Source organism: Penicillium cosmopolitanum, assembly GCF_028827165.1.
Source record: "Penicillium cosmopolitanum strain IBT 29677 chromosome Unknown utg000004l:1.0-4361866.0:1.0-4365735.0, whole genome shotgun sequence".
Taxonomy (NCBI): domain Eukaryota; kingdom Fungi; phylum Ascomycota; class Eurotiomycetes; order Eurotiales; family Aspergillaceae; genus Penicillium; species Penicillium cosmopolitanum.
Genome location: NW_026622674.1, coordinates 2,340,370 through 2,357,575, shown reverse-complemented (window position 1 = coordinate 2,357,575; position 17,206 = coordinate 2,340,370). Strand labels below are relative to the sequence as shown.

The 17,206-nt window shown below is 49.1% G+C and overlaps 5 protein-coding genes across 5 annotated transcripts; 2 read left to right on the top strand and 3 right to left on the bottom strand.

Annotated features, from left to right (window-relative positions):
* Window positions 1–608: 608 nt before the first annotated feature.
* Window positions 609–1,918, top strand: N7509_002267 (SDR family NAD(P)-dependent oxidoreductase; the record flags this gene model as incomplete). The annotated part of the gene is made up of 11 exons (XM_056626904.1): window positions 609–658; window positions 729–873; window positions 963–1,049; window positions 1,108–1,170; window positions 1,223–1,330; window positions 1,392–1,443; window positions 1,494–1,582; window positions 1,639–1,701; window positions 1,761–1,787; window positions 1,837–1,840; window positions 1,899–1,918. 11 exons carry the CDS (start codon window positions 609–611, stop codon window positions 1,916–1,918), a joined length of 708 nt encoding a protein of 235 aa, XP_056492699.1.
* A 141-nt stretch (window positions 1,919–2,059) lies between these two features.
* N7509_002266 (methionyl-tRNA formyltransferase) lies at window positions 2,060–3,413 on the bottom strand (the record flags this gene model as incomplete). The annotated part of the gene is made up of 4 exons (XM_056626903.1): window positions 2,060–2,801; window positions 2,853–2,980; window positions 3,028–3,098; window positions 3,155–3,413. 4 exons carry the CDS (start codon window positions 3,411–3,413, stop codon window positions 2,060–2,062), a joined length of 1,200 nt encoding a protein of 399 aa, XP_056492698.1.
* Window positions 3,414–3,613: 200 nt separating this feature from the next.
* Window positions 3,614–6,267, top strand: N7509_002265 (uncharacterized protein; the record flags this gene model as incomplete). Its single annotated transcript, XM_056626902.1, has 4 exons — window positions 3,614–3,858; window positions 3,916–4,009; window positions 4,081–5,349; window positions 5,407–6,267. The coding sequence occupies 4 exons, from the start codon at window positions 3,614–3,616 to the stop codon at window positions 6,265–6,267; spliced, it is 2,469 nt and encodes an 822-aa protein (XP_056492697.1).
* Window positions 6,268–7,383: 1,116 nt separating this feature from the next.
* rho1 (Rho family GTPase RHO1) lies at window positions 7,384–8,464 on the bottom strand (the record flags this gene model as incomplete). The annotated part of the gene is made up of 5 exons (XM_056626901.1): window positions 7,384–7,551; window positions 7,649–7,783; window positions 7,895–8,092; window positions 8,265–8,292; window positions 8,397–8,464. 5 exons carry the CDS (start codon window positions 8,462–8,464, stop codon window positions 7,384–7,386), a joined length of 597 nt encoding a protein of 198 aa, XP_056492696.1.
* A 3,353-nt stretch (window positions 8,465–11,817) lies between these two features.
* On the bottom strand, window positions 11,818–15,581 carry N7509_002263 (ankyrin repeat-containing domain protein; the record flags this gene model as incomplete). The annotated part of the gene is made up of 4 exons (XM_056626900.1): window positions 11,818–14,691; window positions 14,798–15,096; window positions 15,160–15,332; window positions 15,454–15,581. The coding sequence occupies 4 exons, from the start codon at window positions 15,579–15,581 to the stop codon at window positions 11,818–11,820; spliced, it is 3,474 nt and encodes a 1,157-aa protein (XP_056492695.1).
* Between the last annotated feature and the right edge of the window lie 1,625 nt (window positions 15,582–17,206).

Sequence of the window (17,206 nt, the reverse complement as noted above, 5' to 3'; positions counted from 1 at the left end):
AAACACCATTCAAGAACTTATCGATCATAGATAAGAGACCCAGACCCAGATAGTAGCCTGCCGAACCCGACCTGGTTCCGCGACAGCTTTTCCTCCACATACCGAAGTGGAGATCGCTGCTACACCATTTGTGAGGAAAGTAGTAAATAATTACATAGATGGCAGTCCTAGGATTGGTCTAATTCCCTATTTTTCGTTTCTGCGAACGATACAACAGCGTGGCATGAGACTGGTTGAGGTAGAAACATCAACCTGACGCAACCAATAAGAGCCAAGCCCCAGCATGCGCTGTACATACTACATAAACATCAACAGGGAACACTCCCGAGTGGGGGGACTATTTGCTCTCGCTTTCCATCGGACTTGATTCCGTGGGGCGCGCTTCTTCCGATGCCGCCAGGCCCGAATTCGCCCCGTCCGACAGGCACATTACAATCTTAGTCAATTTTAGTCCCCATCGTTGAGCCCCGCATCCCCTCATCCAAGTACCTCGGTCACTTCGAATAAGCTTCTCTTCTACATCCCCTGTTTCTTTCTGTTTCTGCATCCAGTGAAATTATCATTTCGTTCTCGATAATTCAATTTGTTCCCATCTCGCTCTCTTCAATATGCCATACTCTCTCAAAGGACGAAATGTCCTCATTACTGGCGGCTCAAGGTAGGAAATTGTGGGGACGGATCCCCGCGTTTTAAGGCTTCAAATCGCTAATTGATACACCGTGACATAGAGGGTTGGGCGCGCTCGTGGCTCAGAAGTTCGCTGCCGAAGGGAGTAATATTGCCATCAATTATATGTCGAACAAGCAGTCTGCCGACAATACTGCCTCGGAGATCGCAAGCAAGTACAATGTGAAGACTATTGTTGTTCAGGGTGTACGTTTTCATCGTTCGACGGTACCAAAAAGGGCTGGTCCATCTCGCGTATGAGGGCTGAATGCTAACGCCTTGGCTTTTTATTAAAGGACGCTGGGAACCAGACCGACTGTATCAACGCTGTGAAGACTACGATCGAACAACTTGGAGGCTTGGACGTGATCGTTTCCAATTCCGTATGACTATGCACTCTTCGAAACCTGGGGAAATAATCTCACTAAGACTTCTTTAAAGGGTTGGACGAAAATGACCAACTTCGGTGATCTGGACGCTATGGACGATGCAGACTGGGACAAGGTAAACGATTCACACTGCGAGTTCAAGGAGCACTAGGCTAAACATCGAATAGTGCTGGAACATGAATGTCAAGAGCAGCTTTTATCTGTTCAAGGCAGCTCTTCCGACTTTCAACGCCAACCCTGAGGGCGGTGCCTTCATCATCACATCGTCGATTGCAGTAAGATGATATCATTGACGATTTGTGCAAATGGACAAGACTAATACTAGTTTTTATCTAGGGAGTCTCCGCCACTGGCAGTAGTCTTCCTTACGCCGTGTCCAAAGCAGCTCGTGCGTACATTACTCTTCTGATTGAACGAATTCTCTCTAATAATCTCTAGTGATTCATCTTATGAAGTGCCTCGCCCAAACCCAGGGCTCCAAAGTCCGCGTCAATGCAGTACTTCCAGGCCTTCTTCTCACAGAATGGGTGCGTTTTTGACTATTTTGTAATTTGTTAATGGGCAACGGCTAATATTTGAATAGGGCCAGCAATTTCCCAAGGAGAAAATTGAGGCTTGGACTCAGAAGACATCCCTCAAGCACGTGGTAAGTCCATACTTGCCCTCAAGTGTCCCATTTGATTTCCTCTCTAATTATACTTCTAGCCCGAGGTCGAAGATACCCACGGATATGTATGTGACAATAGCAAAGAACTCGTCCATGACCGGTCAATCGGTCCAGATCGGTATGAAGCATGTTCAAGTTCCTTGAGGCATGTAACTTCGGCTAACAATTCTATCTAGATTCCGGATTCTCAATCTAAATGCTAGAAATCTTGGTACAGGACCAAAGGAAGTACGAACAATTTGTTTCTCGATAGATCTGAAAACGTGGAGCGGGTATCAAATTGGTAGACAGCCATATCTTACACATTCATCTTCACCTATCTACTAGTCCAGTAGTATTACACAAGAGGGTTACGGAAGGGAGTAAACTCCGCCCCGCCCGACATAAAAGATCGATCACCAAACATGCGAGCCTTGATAGCAGCACGAAGACCCTCGGCAACAGCTTCTCCCTCCACCTTCATCTGATCGATGCGCAACACCTTTCCATCATGAGTGAACACGTAAAGCGCTCTTCCTTTTTTGGGACCAACAGGGTGCGAAGCATTCGCAAAGGGCAGCCCGGGAACAAGAGCAAAAGAATCACATCCCTTTGGAGGTTCAACCTCCTCAACTTGTGTGAGAATAACGCGCTTTTGGGAAAAAGAAAGATTTGTGTCTCCGGGATTCGTTGGGACGAGCGCTCTGCTCCACAAAGGCCCAATAACTCGGCTACGGCGAGTAATGTCCTGCATTGTCCAAGTGGCCCAGTCGATATGTCTATCTTCTTGTTGGATTTTGCCGGCATGGATTAGGGTTTCGTTTCCTTCTGTGGGAACCCATCCTGCTGCCTTCAGGGGTGGTACGAATAACCCGTCCTTGATACCGTCAACTAGCATCTGCGCACCCTTTGGTGCGACAAGGTTCTGCAGTTCGGGGACAGTACAGGTATTGGGGTTTGGAATTTCAAGTCCAGGCTTTGGAGTCTGCGATATGATCACTCCGTGGTCAAAGTTCTTATGATGTAAAGTCTGAAGAGTAATTCCCGTGAGGGTCCGTCCAGCAAGAAGAGTATGATGTAGCGGTGCAGGGCCACGGAAACTAATGCATCGATGTAAGCTTCATTCCATCGATTTGCAGGGTTGTTCATACTCAGGGAGTAATGATGGGTGTACATTCAAACCACCATATTGAGCAGCATTCAAGATGCGCGGTGGTACAAAGAGGCCGAAGGATACGGCAATGATCAAATTAATGGGACCGTTCGGGGTCACCGGAGGCTGCTAAGATTAGCATTTGCATGGAAATTATAGTTAGATAGACTTACTGTCCACTTTGTAAATGTGTCTATTTCATGAATTGGTAGCGAAAGAGCCGATGCAGTGTCCTTAATAGGCACTAGGCAAGACGAATCAGAATGCTGAATACAACAAAAGTCCCTTGAATGCACGAACCTTCTCGGATTTTCTTCATTCCTCTTCCCACCTTTTTGCCTGGACGGCAGACCACGTCGATGGATGCAATGCGATCGGGTTGCTTGAGGTGGTAGGCATGGAGCGCTTTCAAGGAGGCAATACTAAATTCGTCCGAACCGCAAAAGAGGATGCGAAGCGGATCATGGACTTTGGTGGAATACAAACGAAAGGCTGGTCTTCGAACCGCAGACGAATATTTGCAGAGCCCAAAGGCTCCAGTCCCTCGTATCACCAACATAATATCCGGGGCAATAAATAGTATGAGGTGAGGCCAACCATTGAGAGAAGCCGGCGACTTCCCCGTCCTCCGCACCCGCAGCTTCTATCGATAAGGCACGTGATGTCAACATCATAGCCCACTGGACGACCGGCGTGGCTCCCAAACTTCGGATGATTCGTAGATCTACTCTCAGTCATTGTGCAGCTGACTACGATGCGATGCCTGAAAGCGACTCCGATTCGGTGATCCCCGCCCAGCTGTCTTTCCTCGCCATCTACAACCCAACCCTCGGCCCCACCGATGAGACACTTGAGGACCAGATCGTGTTCTACACCTCCAGGGCCGATCTCCAAAGAGAAGATGACTCTGCGACAACCGAGAGTGGTGGGAAGTTGGAGGGAAATGATAAGAATGAACGACTGCGCCAGATAGGTCTGGCGCAAGGCATGGTCAACTTCGCCAGGTGGGACATGTTCGCCTCCCCCGCAGATGGGCAATGCTGATCCGGTTTGCGACGCAGTAACTTCTCGCCGGGAAAGCCTCTGGAATATGTTGAGACTGATAAGGCGAGGTTTATTCTTGTTCAGCTGGAGCAGGACTGGTGGGCTGTCGCAGTAAGTTCAGTTCGCTTAAAACCTCACACTGTACCGTGACGTGAACATCACCGCTCATTAATCTGCGCCAGTCTATCGACTTAACTCGTCTTCCCGCCGATCCAAACCAAACACTCTCAAGTGAAGATAATGGCACTTCTGTATATCAATATTCAGCCAGGGAAATGGGACCCCCGCAACTATTCCTCCAACAACTACGCCGCGCACACTCCCTCTTTCTCCTCCACCATGATTTCTCTTTGGATGCGCTCTATGAACGTGTTGGCCGGTCCGTTCTCTGTCTTTTCCTCGAACGCTTTTGGGAGAAGTTTGCCTGGAATTGGGAACTTCTACTCACGGGAAATCCCATCGTCGAAATATACAATGGCATCAAACTCGCCGCTGGCGGAGAGTTGGGTGTAGGTGTTGGAGAGGAAGAGTGGGGTAGTGGTGAGAGAGAGGTCCTCGAAGACTTTGTTGCCAGGACAGATGGTCTGCTGGACCTAGTTGTGTCAAGATTTGGCGAACCGGCTCCCCAGCCGAATGATTCTCCGCCGACGGTCGAGTCGAACAGTCAAAACGCTTGGCTGGGATCAGATCAGACCCCTCGACCAGCCGATGGTGTCGTCTTTTCAGGGCTTGGAGCCGTCTCCCGTCTCTCTTTGGCGCGTGTCTCGCACTGGATGGAATGGATTTATAGATACGGAGATACGACATATGGAGTAGGACGGGACCCGGCCTCACTGCGTCGACGCAAGCCACGGAGGCGAGACAAACAGAAATCCGAAAATGCCACGGCTAGCCCGCAAAATAGCGTACTGCCCTCGACTCCCGAGATGCATCACAGCCATACACCAGGAATACCGCGTCCACTGGTCATAGCTGCACCGCAACCGCAACCGACCCCGGACCGTCAAAAAGAAACGAACGCTGCGGATGGAACATCAGACAGCACGTTATCCACGAATGAACAAGGATTTGGGACTGAAACGGTCATGAAATATCTGACCCTTGGATATGGCTCCGCATGGAGTTTCTCCAAATCAAACTCCCCGTCTCCCGATAACTCGACTGCGGCCGCGAATGAATCGACGGTGGACTCTCGGCAACAAAGCGGCAATTCCTCGGGTGCTGCGAAATCTTCGTTATCAAATGAGCATCGAAATGAGCCAAGAAACAACACTTCAGGTCGCTTCATACTCGGTCCGCGTGATGACTTGAATCTACTCGATGATTTAGAAGAAGAGAGCCCAGCGCCTGAGGCGGAGGCTAGCAAGCCCAAGAGCCGTATAATACATAGGTTCATTCATATCCATACCTCAGACGAAAGCTCGAAAAAGCTTCAAGCGGTCATCTACGTTGTGAGCCACCCCCGGTATTACCTGCTACCTGCCACCTGCTAACCACTCCAACATCAGAATCAACCATTCGTGTTTACATTCCTCTTCGACCCAGAAACACCCTCACTCTCTTCACCAACTCTCTATACAAGCATTCACCACCAGCTCGGTCCTCTCCAAAAACCACTTCTAGCATCGACATCACCAGCAACAGCTGCAGCACGTATCCCCCATCCCGACGCCCCAGACACCAGCAACCGCGCCACACGATCCAAATCCCAATCACTCTACGACTTCGTCTACGATCCCTCCAATCTAACAATCCGATCTTCAATCCCCAACATCCCATCTCTCGGATCCCCATCCTCGCACCACCGTGAAAACAATCCACGCACCCCATCCCCCTCCCAACCAAAACCAAGCACACCCTTATCCCGCATCGAAAGCCTCGCCATCCACCACCGCCTCTTAACAACATACACCGACACCCGCTCCAGACCCCTGGAACTAGAACGCACCTGTAAAACCAGTCGCGGGTGGTGGATCATCTGGGTACGCATCCCACAAACGCAGGACACGGGCACACATACTCCCTCACCTGCACCCCTCTCAACAACATCCTCATCAGCAGCCCTCTCATCCATGGCCGAAGGCTCAGTCTCAGTCTCAGCCTCGATCAAAGGCTCAATCCCAGAATCACCACAGGCCCAGCCACAAGAAGCATTCCTCGTCCGTAAGGCGGTCGACTACGTTTCTCCGGGCCACGCCCGCGTGAGCAGCGGCGCGCGCTTTTTCCGGGACTTGGGCGGTGCTTCTTCGTCGAAATTTGGATCTGGGTCTGGGTCTGGAAGGGCGGATACTACGCCGTCGAAGTTGGTGGAGGGTATTGGTATGGATGCGAGGAGGTATATTGAGGGGTTGTTACGGTTTAATCGGTGATTTAGAGATGGGTTGGGTTGGGATGTGGTTGGATAAAGGTTCTGTAAATGTATACTTTGACATGTGATTGTCTGTTTTTTTTTTTATCAGAGGACTGGGAAATGAGCTACCCAGGTGGCTGAATGTTCTAGGGATCCTGATAGAAACTAGGGTTTGCTACTGGCACCTACCAGAACTGGTATTTGGCACTATATGCGCATCCAACCTTGGAACTCCAGTAATATAAACCGAGTTCAATTTACAAATTCAACTAGAAGACAGACCTCGGGACCTAGACTGACATTGATATTGATATACACTAGCCTAGTACGACTCCCTAATGCCACCGTGACCAAAATCACGAGTAGTAATGCATACCTACATAATAGCAGTACTAAGAAAAGCCAAATCGAGTTCCTCGCGAGATTGGGAATCATCTATCATCACGGGATGTGAACCGAAGTCACAGTCCATGGCATTGTCCATCACATAAACCGATAGACCCTTCCGCCGTGCTTCTTACACCAAGACTTCCATTCCATACCTACTCCGGGATCATCCCTTTCTGTTCGGTTCCCGTCCTGAAAAGGTCTATATTCATAGAGGGAAGATTTAGAAAGATTTATACTGCCACTGAAAGAGGCAATTTGTCATTGAGATCCACGGAGTCGGATTTGTGGGAGAGGAAGATGAGAATAACAAACAGAATATTGGCGAGGGTTGGGGGAAAGAGTTAGGGTACGGTACGGTATGGGAGGAAGTTGGGAGGGGAAGAGCGGATAGAAGAAAAAAGAAAAGGCCCACAGGGTTATGATGAAGACAACGCCTCCCTAGACAAATTCTGCAAAATAAAGGCAAAAAAAGGAGAAACACAAGGTCGACCAACTGCAGGGGTTGTGGGTAAAAAGAGAAAATAAAAAATGAGGGGGATTGGGGGGAGGGGGGGAGGGCAACAAAGTAAAGCAGGTAGGGGGAATATCCACGGCTCAGGCGCCCGACTTCGAAAGTATTATCCACAGATCCTCGTATGCAAGCCCAGCAGCTGTCCCCTTATTTGGGAATAGAAACATTCAAATTTGCCCGAGTCTCGACCACCGGATCTTTTCGCTCGAGCCGCACCATATCGGTTGGTGTAGTTTACAGAAGCAGGCACTTGCCGCCCTTCTTGCCGCCCTTCTTGCCGGTGCCGGCCTTGAGCAGAGCCGCGCGGGTGGCGGACTCGAAGACCTCGCGGACACCCTCGTTGGTACGGGCAGAGCACTCAAGGTACTTGTAGGCACCGATCTTCTTGCGGATCTCCTCACCCTGTTGAAAGATGCGTTAGTGATTTGTTGACGGGGGTGCGTGCGGCTATGGGGCATGGCGCGGGTGATAAAAGTAGATCGGGGGAGATGTGACATACCTGCTCAGGGCTGACGGGCTTCTGGGAGGTCTTGTGGAGCTCCTCGATGGTCTTGGGGTCGTGGCGCAGATCCTTCTTACAGCCAACCAGGATGATGGGGAGACCCTGGCAGAAGTGCAGAACCTCGGAAATCCACTATCAAACAAGTCAGCAGGTATGCTCCGGTTGGTTTGCTGCTCCCGGGGGACTGGTTTTTTTTCGTCTTCTTTTTCTGTCCCCCGGAAGATGGATTCATGTGACACGCACCTTCTCCTGAACGTTATCGAGAGAGTCAGGGGAGTCGACGGCGAAACAGATCAGAATGACGTGGGAGTCAGGGTATGAGAGAGGACGGAGACGGTCGTAATCTTCCTGACCAGCCGTATCCCAAAGAGCAAGCTCGACGTGCTTGCCATCAACCTCAACGTCGGCGACGTAGTTCTCGAAGACGGTGGGGACGTAGACCTAGTATCGAAGACAGTCAGCACGTGCTTCTAGATGCAGATGCAGCTCGGTCGATGCCGATGCCGAGATATGTCGAATTTTGATGTGGTGGGTGCAGTCGCGGATCGGGAGATCCGGGGGATTTGGGGGCCGATCAAGGGCCCCAATGATGGGGGAGGAGGGGGAGTCTCACCTCAGGGAAGGTTCCCTTGGAGAAAACGCTGCAAGAGGAGACTGATTAGAGATCCGAATGTAAAAAAAGAAAGAGTAAGGGGAGGGAAGGGGGATTTGATAACTCTGATGTCTCAAGGTACCGTTTACTTACATGAGCAGACAGGTCTTACCGCAGGCACCATCGCCAACGATAACGAGCTTGCGTCGGATCTCAGCCATCTTGAGAGGGTGAAAGTTAGTTGGAAGAACAGAAGTCAAGAACGAGCACTGTCCACAAAGCGAGACAGATATAGCGATGGAGAAGGCGGTAGGTGGGGAGGAGGAGGGGGGTGGAGGAGAAGGGGAAGAAGAGAGATGAGAAAGGGACAGGTGCAGGTTTCGGGGGGCGGGTGAGTGGGAAAAAGGGGGGAGGAAAGGGTCGGTCGTACTGTGATGAAAGGGGTGAGAGTGTGGAGGATGTGAAAGAAGAAAAAACCAGCTAGTGCTCTGCACAGAAGCTAGAAGATAGAAAGATGATGAGAAGACTGGAGGATGGGAAGAATGATGTGGATGGGATAGAGGCCAGACTGCCCAGGCGCCGGGCGGTGGACTCTTTTGTTGTGTTGGCACAGTATGGTATTGGTATTGATGTATTGCCTGGTACCTAGTGTACACTCTAGGTACACTTTACCCGGGTTAAGGCACAGATAGGCATTAATTTCTCAGTAATACCAATACGCAGCCCTAGCAGGTTATGTGTGGCTGAGCGTGAATCCGCGTCACAATCATTGGGAGAGCCCCACTCTTTCACCCCGTTTACAACTTTTTCTTTCGCTGACTGCTGCGAGGTGGATTTTGCGCGCCCAAACACAGCCACCATCCGTGGCTGTGACGTTATGCAATGCTCGAGGAATCTGATATCATCGGAGTTGGGAGAGTTGGGAAGGGTTGGAACTTAGAGAGAAACCTTGTTACATCCAGAACCAAGGTTTCTAGATATCTGCTAGGTACTCCGTACCTGCAGGTGATCTTCCTAGGCACAATGGTGCCTGTTTTGCTATTGTATAGTACCGGGCATTATGAAGTTTCAATCCTTCAAGTTCTTATTTGTATTTAATTGAAAGCCTACCTAGGTACCTACTGGTCACTGGCCAGGTTGTAGCTACTAGTACTATGTCTGTAAAATTAGTACTATCCAACTTCAACTTGAAACCTTGGAAACCCGTCGACACAGACACTCACTGCCCAGGCATGCGGATATATATATCCTGGGACTGCCCCGGTGCCAGTGACCTCCGAGTCGGAATTAACTGGAAAATCTTACTAGTAGTAGTACTAGCCTCAGGATGTCCGCATGAAACAGCACGACACTGACAGAACGCACCGTCGATAACCCTGGAGAATAGTATGATAAAATCATTATACCAAACTTCAAGTTCAAGCTGAATCCAGCTTATCCTAATCAACTCTGGAGGTCGCAAATGGTTGCCTACTTAGGGTACCCTACTAAATAGTGGGAATGCTTGACGTTGTTGTCCCGTGACGATCGCTCCGATAACCTCCTTCCCCATTCCTTTGGCCTTTGCCTTTAGCCAAACGGAGTCGGATGCACCGACCGACCATTTAGATTGCTTCACCAGTCGGCAATGACCAGATTCGACGTCCCCAGATTCAAGTTGGCACGGGTACTCCGTACTCCGTACTGGCAATGGCAATCCAGGGGCCCGGCTCCATCTGTGCACTGTCGCACATCTGCCGATACGCCCCTTGCCCAACACCAATCATCTCCGAATCTCGTATTGCTTCCGAGTCCCCACTCTCCCAACGTGCCCTGGAGCTGGGAGCTAGAAAATCCGTGGTGGAGATGGGTGATGGGCTCTGGTAGCCGCGTCTCCACGACTGAACTAAAAATAGGCTGAGATCCTGGCCGACTCGAGAAAATACCGTCGCAAAGGGGGGAGGGAGGGTAAAAGGGGGAAAACGTGAGGTAAGACATGCACACGAGCTAAGTTAGAGTACGGATATAGCTGGGGCAGTTTTCTTTCCGTTTATCTTATCTTAGCTTCCATGGTTATTTGATTTTTATTGCGTTGCTTTTTTCTCTTTTCTTTTCCCTTCCGGCCGAACCACTTTTTTTTTTCGGTTTTTGGTGGAGAATATGAACTAGATAAGTAACAATATATGTACGTAGCACGTATGTAGATGGCACAAGCCGTTTCCAATATTCCGACTCAACCAAGCTGACCGCACACAAAAGTACAAGCACTCTGTATAGAGTACTCCGTACTTCCTACTCCGTACCAGCGACACGCTTCCCAATGGCCTGGGGAGTCTCCTCACACTAGCGAAAGCCACCGAGCTCGGATCGACGAGCGTAGTTAGTGTCTCCGTCCCGTTCTCCAGGACCCATCACAAGCGCCTGATTGTGGAATTTGTCAGGGCTTGCTCCTACATATGTACTCCATTTGTAGTCTATTTTTGCGCTTTACATTTGCACGCGCGTACCGGGTTCCAGAGTACCTAACTACTCCATATGATGCTATGAATGTACTTATACTCCGGATAGGGGTACAGAGTACATGCAACTCTGACTATGACAACACGGCGGAGCAACAATGTCACTGCCACTGCCACCCCCACTGCTGAACTGGACCGGCTTCCGCCTGGAACTGAACAAACCTGTCGGGTGCGATCAACGTGCGTATCATATCTTCGGTATCGATCGAACGGGTCCCGGTCTGTCTCCACAATTGTAATGGGTAAGCTTCTCGACGGGTCCGTTGACGCGTGAGTTGGTGGAGGAGACCTGTCCGCATGGGGTGTCGGGGATGTATGTGGTGGGCCCGCTGCTTGATGACCGTGACGGTCGATGTCGATTTCGATGTGATACTTTGCTCATGATTTGGCTCTTGTATGTAGGTAAATACGTATCAGATTCTACGTACATAGGGGTCATCGGATCGGGCAGGAGGTTTGGGTCATGGCCCGTTCTGTTGGGCATGAGACGTTAGTTGTGACTATGTTGCCGAGGTGCTGCTGAGCTCCATGGGGCTTGCGTCGCTGGTTGGCCCGTTATATGTCGGTCGCTATGCAGGTAAGTCTGGTGCCTCCGGTCTATGTAATAATTTCAGAGACAAAATTTGGTCTAGAATTGGTTGCAAAATTTTGGATGTGCATGTACTCCTTACTAGTCGTTGAGGCCTACGCTACGGCATGGAGGACGAAGAAGATGATGAAAGGTGTAGATGGATGAAGACAAAGGCAGGGGGCCAATATAGGTTAATCTGAAGAGCCTGGGGCGTCGTCTCAACACTAGTCAGATGGAACCATACATGTTAGGACTTGCTATGGGCAGAACCAGACATTATGATGCCGCGAGAAGTCTTATTCTGACTGCCCTTGTCGTCTACAAACAGAAATACTTCCTTCGGCAGAGATGATAAAACAAACAAAATATTCCATTGCTAGGAATGCTTTTTCTGAAAGAAGACATATCAAATGAAACAAAGCATCATTACGCAATAAAGTTATACATCTTCCCCCTTTCCAAGGCCAACTATCCAATCTATCAACCCACTGATTTCCTGCAGTGATCAGACTCGAGGCTGTTTTCGATAAGCCAACAAGAATCTTTCGATGGCCACCTGGCCGTTTGCCTGGGCGAACCTTGATGCACGTTTCCTCCTTATATCAAATTCTTCCGTATTTGGATGCTTGTCCAGCAACAATCGCAAAGTGTGGAGTCTGCCATTCTCCGCCGCGCCCTCTATCGCACTTCTTCCTTGCTCTATGGCGGGCGCTCCATTTATCTCTGCTCCGCACCGGAGCAAAATCTCTACGATGCGGATGTTTCCCTTGATGGCCGCCCCCTGCAGCGCTGTGACCCCCCTGTCATGTGCTGCTGGGGCGTTGACATTGGCTCCACGGGCTATGAGATATTCTGTGAGCTTGACAAATCCGTCCTCCGCAGCAGCCTGAAGCGCCGTACGACCCCTGGCGGGACTAGGTAAGCCATTGACGTCTGCACCGTGTTGTATCAAGAGCTCCACCATCTCAAAGTTATTCCTTGATACTGCTGTCTGCAAGGCGGTCATACCCCCAAGTTTATTTGCTGGGGCATTGGCATCCGCACCTTTCTCGAGGAGTGCCCGGACAACATCAATATTATTGCGAGAAGCAGCAGCCTGGATAGCTGTCACATCACTAGGAGAATCGCGAATCCAGCGTTGATTTAGGTTAGCACATGCAGTCAATATGCATCGGAACACATCAAATCCGCGACATGTTGCAGCCTGCATGATGGAGGATTCCTTTGTGGAAACCTCATTGTTTCCAGCGAATGCGCCTGCCTTGAGTAGGAGTTCCAGAAGAGACACATCAACCGTAATGTTTCTCAAAGCTAAAGCTAAGACTTGATGTCTTGCTTTTTGGTTAGAAACTATAGCGTCGGGACATTTCGCGAGAAGCATACGAACCAGCTTCTCATTTGCAGTTAAGACTGCCGCCTCAATAGCTGAAATACCCCTGTAAGACGCTGCTTCGGACTTGATATCTGCTCCAGATTCCAAGAGGAGATCCACCACCGACTGCCTATTCCTCTCAGCGGCCGCCTGCAGGGCAGTGCGTCCCCCATATGAACCAGCGGGGGCATTGATATCAGCTCCATGCTTTATCAATAGCTCCACGAGACTGTCTTCGCCCCATGCTGACGCTTCTTGAAGAGGCGTGAGATATGATTTGGCAGAGTATCCAGGGTTGGGGCTTACACCCTTTTCAAGAAGTTTTCTTGTCGTTTCAAGATCTCCGCACTCGACGAAGGAATGTAAAGGAGCGTTGCGACTTTGGTCCGCAGGTACTTCAGTATCGACCCCTGCACGCATCAAAAGATGAAGTATTTCGTTCTTAACCACTGGGTCTCGAAGCTGAGCAGCTTCTTTGAGAGCGGTTACACCACCGGTGACACACGGGTCGGTGTTCACAGCTGCCTGAGAATCCAAAAGAATTTCTACTCCCTCGATGTTTCCAGCTGCTATTGCAAACTGTAAAGCGGTCTTTCCATTCCTCTCAGATGGAGGAGCATTGACATGAGCCCCATTCTTAAGTAAAATCCTCAGGATCTTGGTGTCAGAATGTTTTGCTGCAGCCTGAAGGGCGGTCTTCCCGTAAAGTATGCCCGCAGGAGCATTAACGTCTGCCCCTTTTGCCAAGAGTAGTTCAACAAGTCTTTCGCTCATGACCATCACAGCTATTTGAAGCGCCGTGTGGCCTTGATTTCCTTTCGGTCTAGCATCAATGTGAGCTTCGTGAGTTAAGATCATGCGAGTCATGGTGATGTTCTTTGCGAGAACAGCTGCTTGTAGCGGAGTAAAGACCGGGGTGGTGTAAGATGACATTTCACTCTCCAACAGTTCTGTCTTGCATGTTCTCCAGCTAGGATTTACTTTGACTCCTTCATCCAGCAGAAGCTGAACAACCTCCCAGTTCTCTCTAATGGCTGCGATGAGGATAGGGGGCATGAAGGAGAACGAGAGGCTTTCAGACAGACTTATTGCACCATCGTCACTGCAACAGTAAAAATCCAAATCAAATTCTGAATCCAAATCCGAATCCGAATCCGAACCTATCTCGCTATCCTCGGTGCCAACAGCATGTGGGTCACTCTTTTGGTAACCCGAGCGTGAATTAATATTTGCGCCTGCTTCAAGTAGAAGCTCTGCCATGCCTGAATTTCCAGAAAATGCGCTCGCAAGTTGAAGGGGAGTCCCACTCTTCGAATTGGCAAAAAAATTAGGATCAGCTCCCTCTTTCAAGAGATACCGGGCTAATTCAGTATCCTCTGCTCGAATCGCCAACTGCAGGGGCGAAAGTCGAGAAGAGTTAAATGGCGGGTTCACAGCAGCTCCGAAGCTGCGCAAAAGGCTCACTGCTTCAAATGGGTTGACACTCCGAACAGAACATGCATATTGCAGTGGAGTCTGTTTGTTAACAGGCAGGTTTGGCTCTGCGCCTGCTGCTAGTAACAATTTCGCACATGCATTGTTCTTCCCTTGAAGAGCCTGGTGAAGAGCTGTTCTTGGCATGAAATCCCCAGTGAAGCAATCGAGATCCGCTCCAGCTTGAATCAAAATTTCGCAAATTTCAACTTCTCCTAATCCTGCTGCGCTTCTCAGAAGATTTCCCATGAAGATCTCCACCGCGGTGTCGTTGAATTTCAAAAGTGTTCTCAGCAGAGAAAAGGCTCGAAATTTTGAAATAAGGGATACCAACTTAGCAGTTGAACGTTCGTCAAGATGATTATTCGATGACAGGTAGATGCAGTAATTGAGATAGTCGAACAATTTATCTCGCAAGGGCGATTGGACCGAGGCTTTGGCTTTTCCTGTACATCCGAGGTTGAAGTTTTCGGATGTTATGGGCTCTAGTTTCGAAAAGAAGCTTGGCCCGTCTGAACCATCAAATGATTTAAACTGTTGGGAGAGAATCAGGCGAGTCTCCTCGGCCATGCTTTCGTTCTCGGTGTTTGCTATGCAAGTCTGGGGTTGAACCCCCCCAATTTGCGCCGTCTGATGGAACGGAAATAGGCAGATCACATTCAAATATGTCGCCGTTAGGATTGAACGCATCTGCAGCGGGCTCTCTGTTGCCTTGCAAGATAAAGTCCAACGAACTCGGATCGGACAGAATGATCGGTGGAGGAGAGGGCCCACCACTGAGCTGCAACGCTTCTGGGATTACCCAGTTCGAAAGCTCAAAGTTCGGGGGCTGTGACCAGTCGTTCAGCGGTAGAATTTCCTGACTGTCGGGCTCAGTACCAATATCGTGAGGTTGTGCTCCAGGTGTGCACACAAGAATTCCTTCTGGTGTCTTGGGATCTGAAATGACAAATGAGTATTTGAATCATTCCAAGTCAAGACGAAAATGCAGTTCCAACGTACCAGACGTCTCTATCTCCGAATATTTTGAAGATAATGGAACATGGCGAGCTATTTCTTTTCTGACTTTGGAATCCGGAACGCGCTTTCCACGCTTCAAGTTATAAACCCACCCGGGGTCTTTCCCATCCCGCTTTCGTTTTTCCTGGCGAGCTGAGACGAACTGCCAGTCTTCGCTGGTTAAATTTTTCTTGTAACCCCATTTATTGAATTGACGAGAAAACTGACTTTCACTTGGGTGGAATTAGTCTCTTTACTCATATGATAAGCAACAGCCTCGCGACTTTTACGACTGACCTTCTGTAGAAGCTGTAACTTTGAGACATGTAATTTTGAACTTGTTTGGCAGTCCAATCTCGGTCGAGCCACAGATGTTTGAGCTCTCTGCGGTGGCTTTCCCACTCGTCTTCGTGACTCTGTGCCATGAGTCTGCGTTTTTTGGTCTCCTAGAAGGGTCTTAAGCCCCTATATTCGAGAGTGGTATACAACTTGAATATTTATATTCGAGTGGATATTGAAGCCCTTTAAATTGTATTTGTGGGTGCGATTCTGAACGTTCTATTGAGGATTGCCAGAATCCAAAAAAATCTTCAACCTTTGTCAATCTTCCCAGCACAGGTCATAAGGGCTTGGGGCTGTTTTTGGCCTCGACGAATGAGAGCATTGAACATGGCGCCTCGATGGGCCAACAAGGATCATTGTGATTGGCTGAGGCCCAAATATCGATTGACGAGACGAAACGAGCTGAGTCCCTAATCCCTGTCATTCTGGACTTTTGTTTACTCTGCGAGGCGGAAATCTGGATATGGTGCTTACCCCTTTTCCCCTTCCCCTGTTTTTTCGTCCTGGTCTCTCAAGCTTCAATGTACATATATACTAGTATTTGCCATAATTCTCCAATCTTTTTCAAACGCGCCAGTCTCTACGGGGCATACTGGAACGATTCATTGTTTAGTAGCAGCACCTATCTCATACTACTAGTGACTCTTCACATTGATCATGCCCCATTTATGTGACATAAATACTATGCTACAATACTATGCTACAATATGATTGGCTCATTCCTGAATTTCGTGTCCTGAATTGAGAATGAACGAGCGTGTAATGTTCTGGCAAGAACTTCTAACGACTCTTTCCCCACGCTCCACTAGAAATTTCGGCTTTGACGTGTCTAATGCCGCCATTATGGAGGTTGGCGGCTCCTTCACGATTTCAACCCGATATTCTGGTATGACAGTTATCTCACCCACATGAGCCTCACAAAAGCGCAAAATTCGCAGACGATATACGCTATTTGTGACTTGTTAGTACAGCAGACCGCAACTCTTCATCATTCTAATGTGATCAAAGGTGACTTTTTTGAGCCGCATTAGAGACTGCGTAAAGTTGCTTTGGGTGTTGTAAAATAACACGGAGCACGAAGAAGTCCTCTCTAATCATCACTTGAGCAATGGTTGGCTCCACAGAAATTCACTTACGTGCATATTCAAGTCAGCTTCAAGTAAGCCCTTGGGGTGCCCCGCTTAGACCATGTTCGCGATTGTTGATCGGAAGCCTCAACCAACACCGATTCTCGAATGAGAGGACGCAAATCGCATAACAACACATTCGATATCGGTCGTTGTAACCGGTTATCTGGCTTTCAATGGGAAAAAACAAGCAAAAATGGACAGAGAGCGGTCGAAATTCCCTTGGAAAGACTATTTTAAGCAAGGATTTTGGCCCCCAACTACACTTAAGGCTGACTCTCCCACGCACCCAGTAGTAAGTATAAACGTGGCTATGTAGCTGTGAGTGGAGAATGGGGAACCGTCTTTAAATACCGAGTACGGAGTAGCATATCACAGACGCTATTCAAGGCTCTCGCCCACCTAAAGTCTGCACCGCTTGCCGATCAACTCCTCTTTCGTGATTTGGCCCCCATTCAAGGCTGAGCATATTGGGTTTGAATCGTCAAAAATAATGGATTGATTTAACCTTCCTTTCCCCGAGCGGGTTTTTGAGGATTTCTAAGAAGTCATTTTCTCAGCTATTTTCTTCACATTTGTTC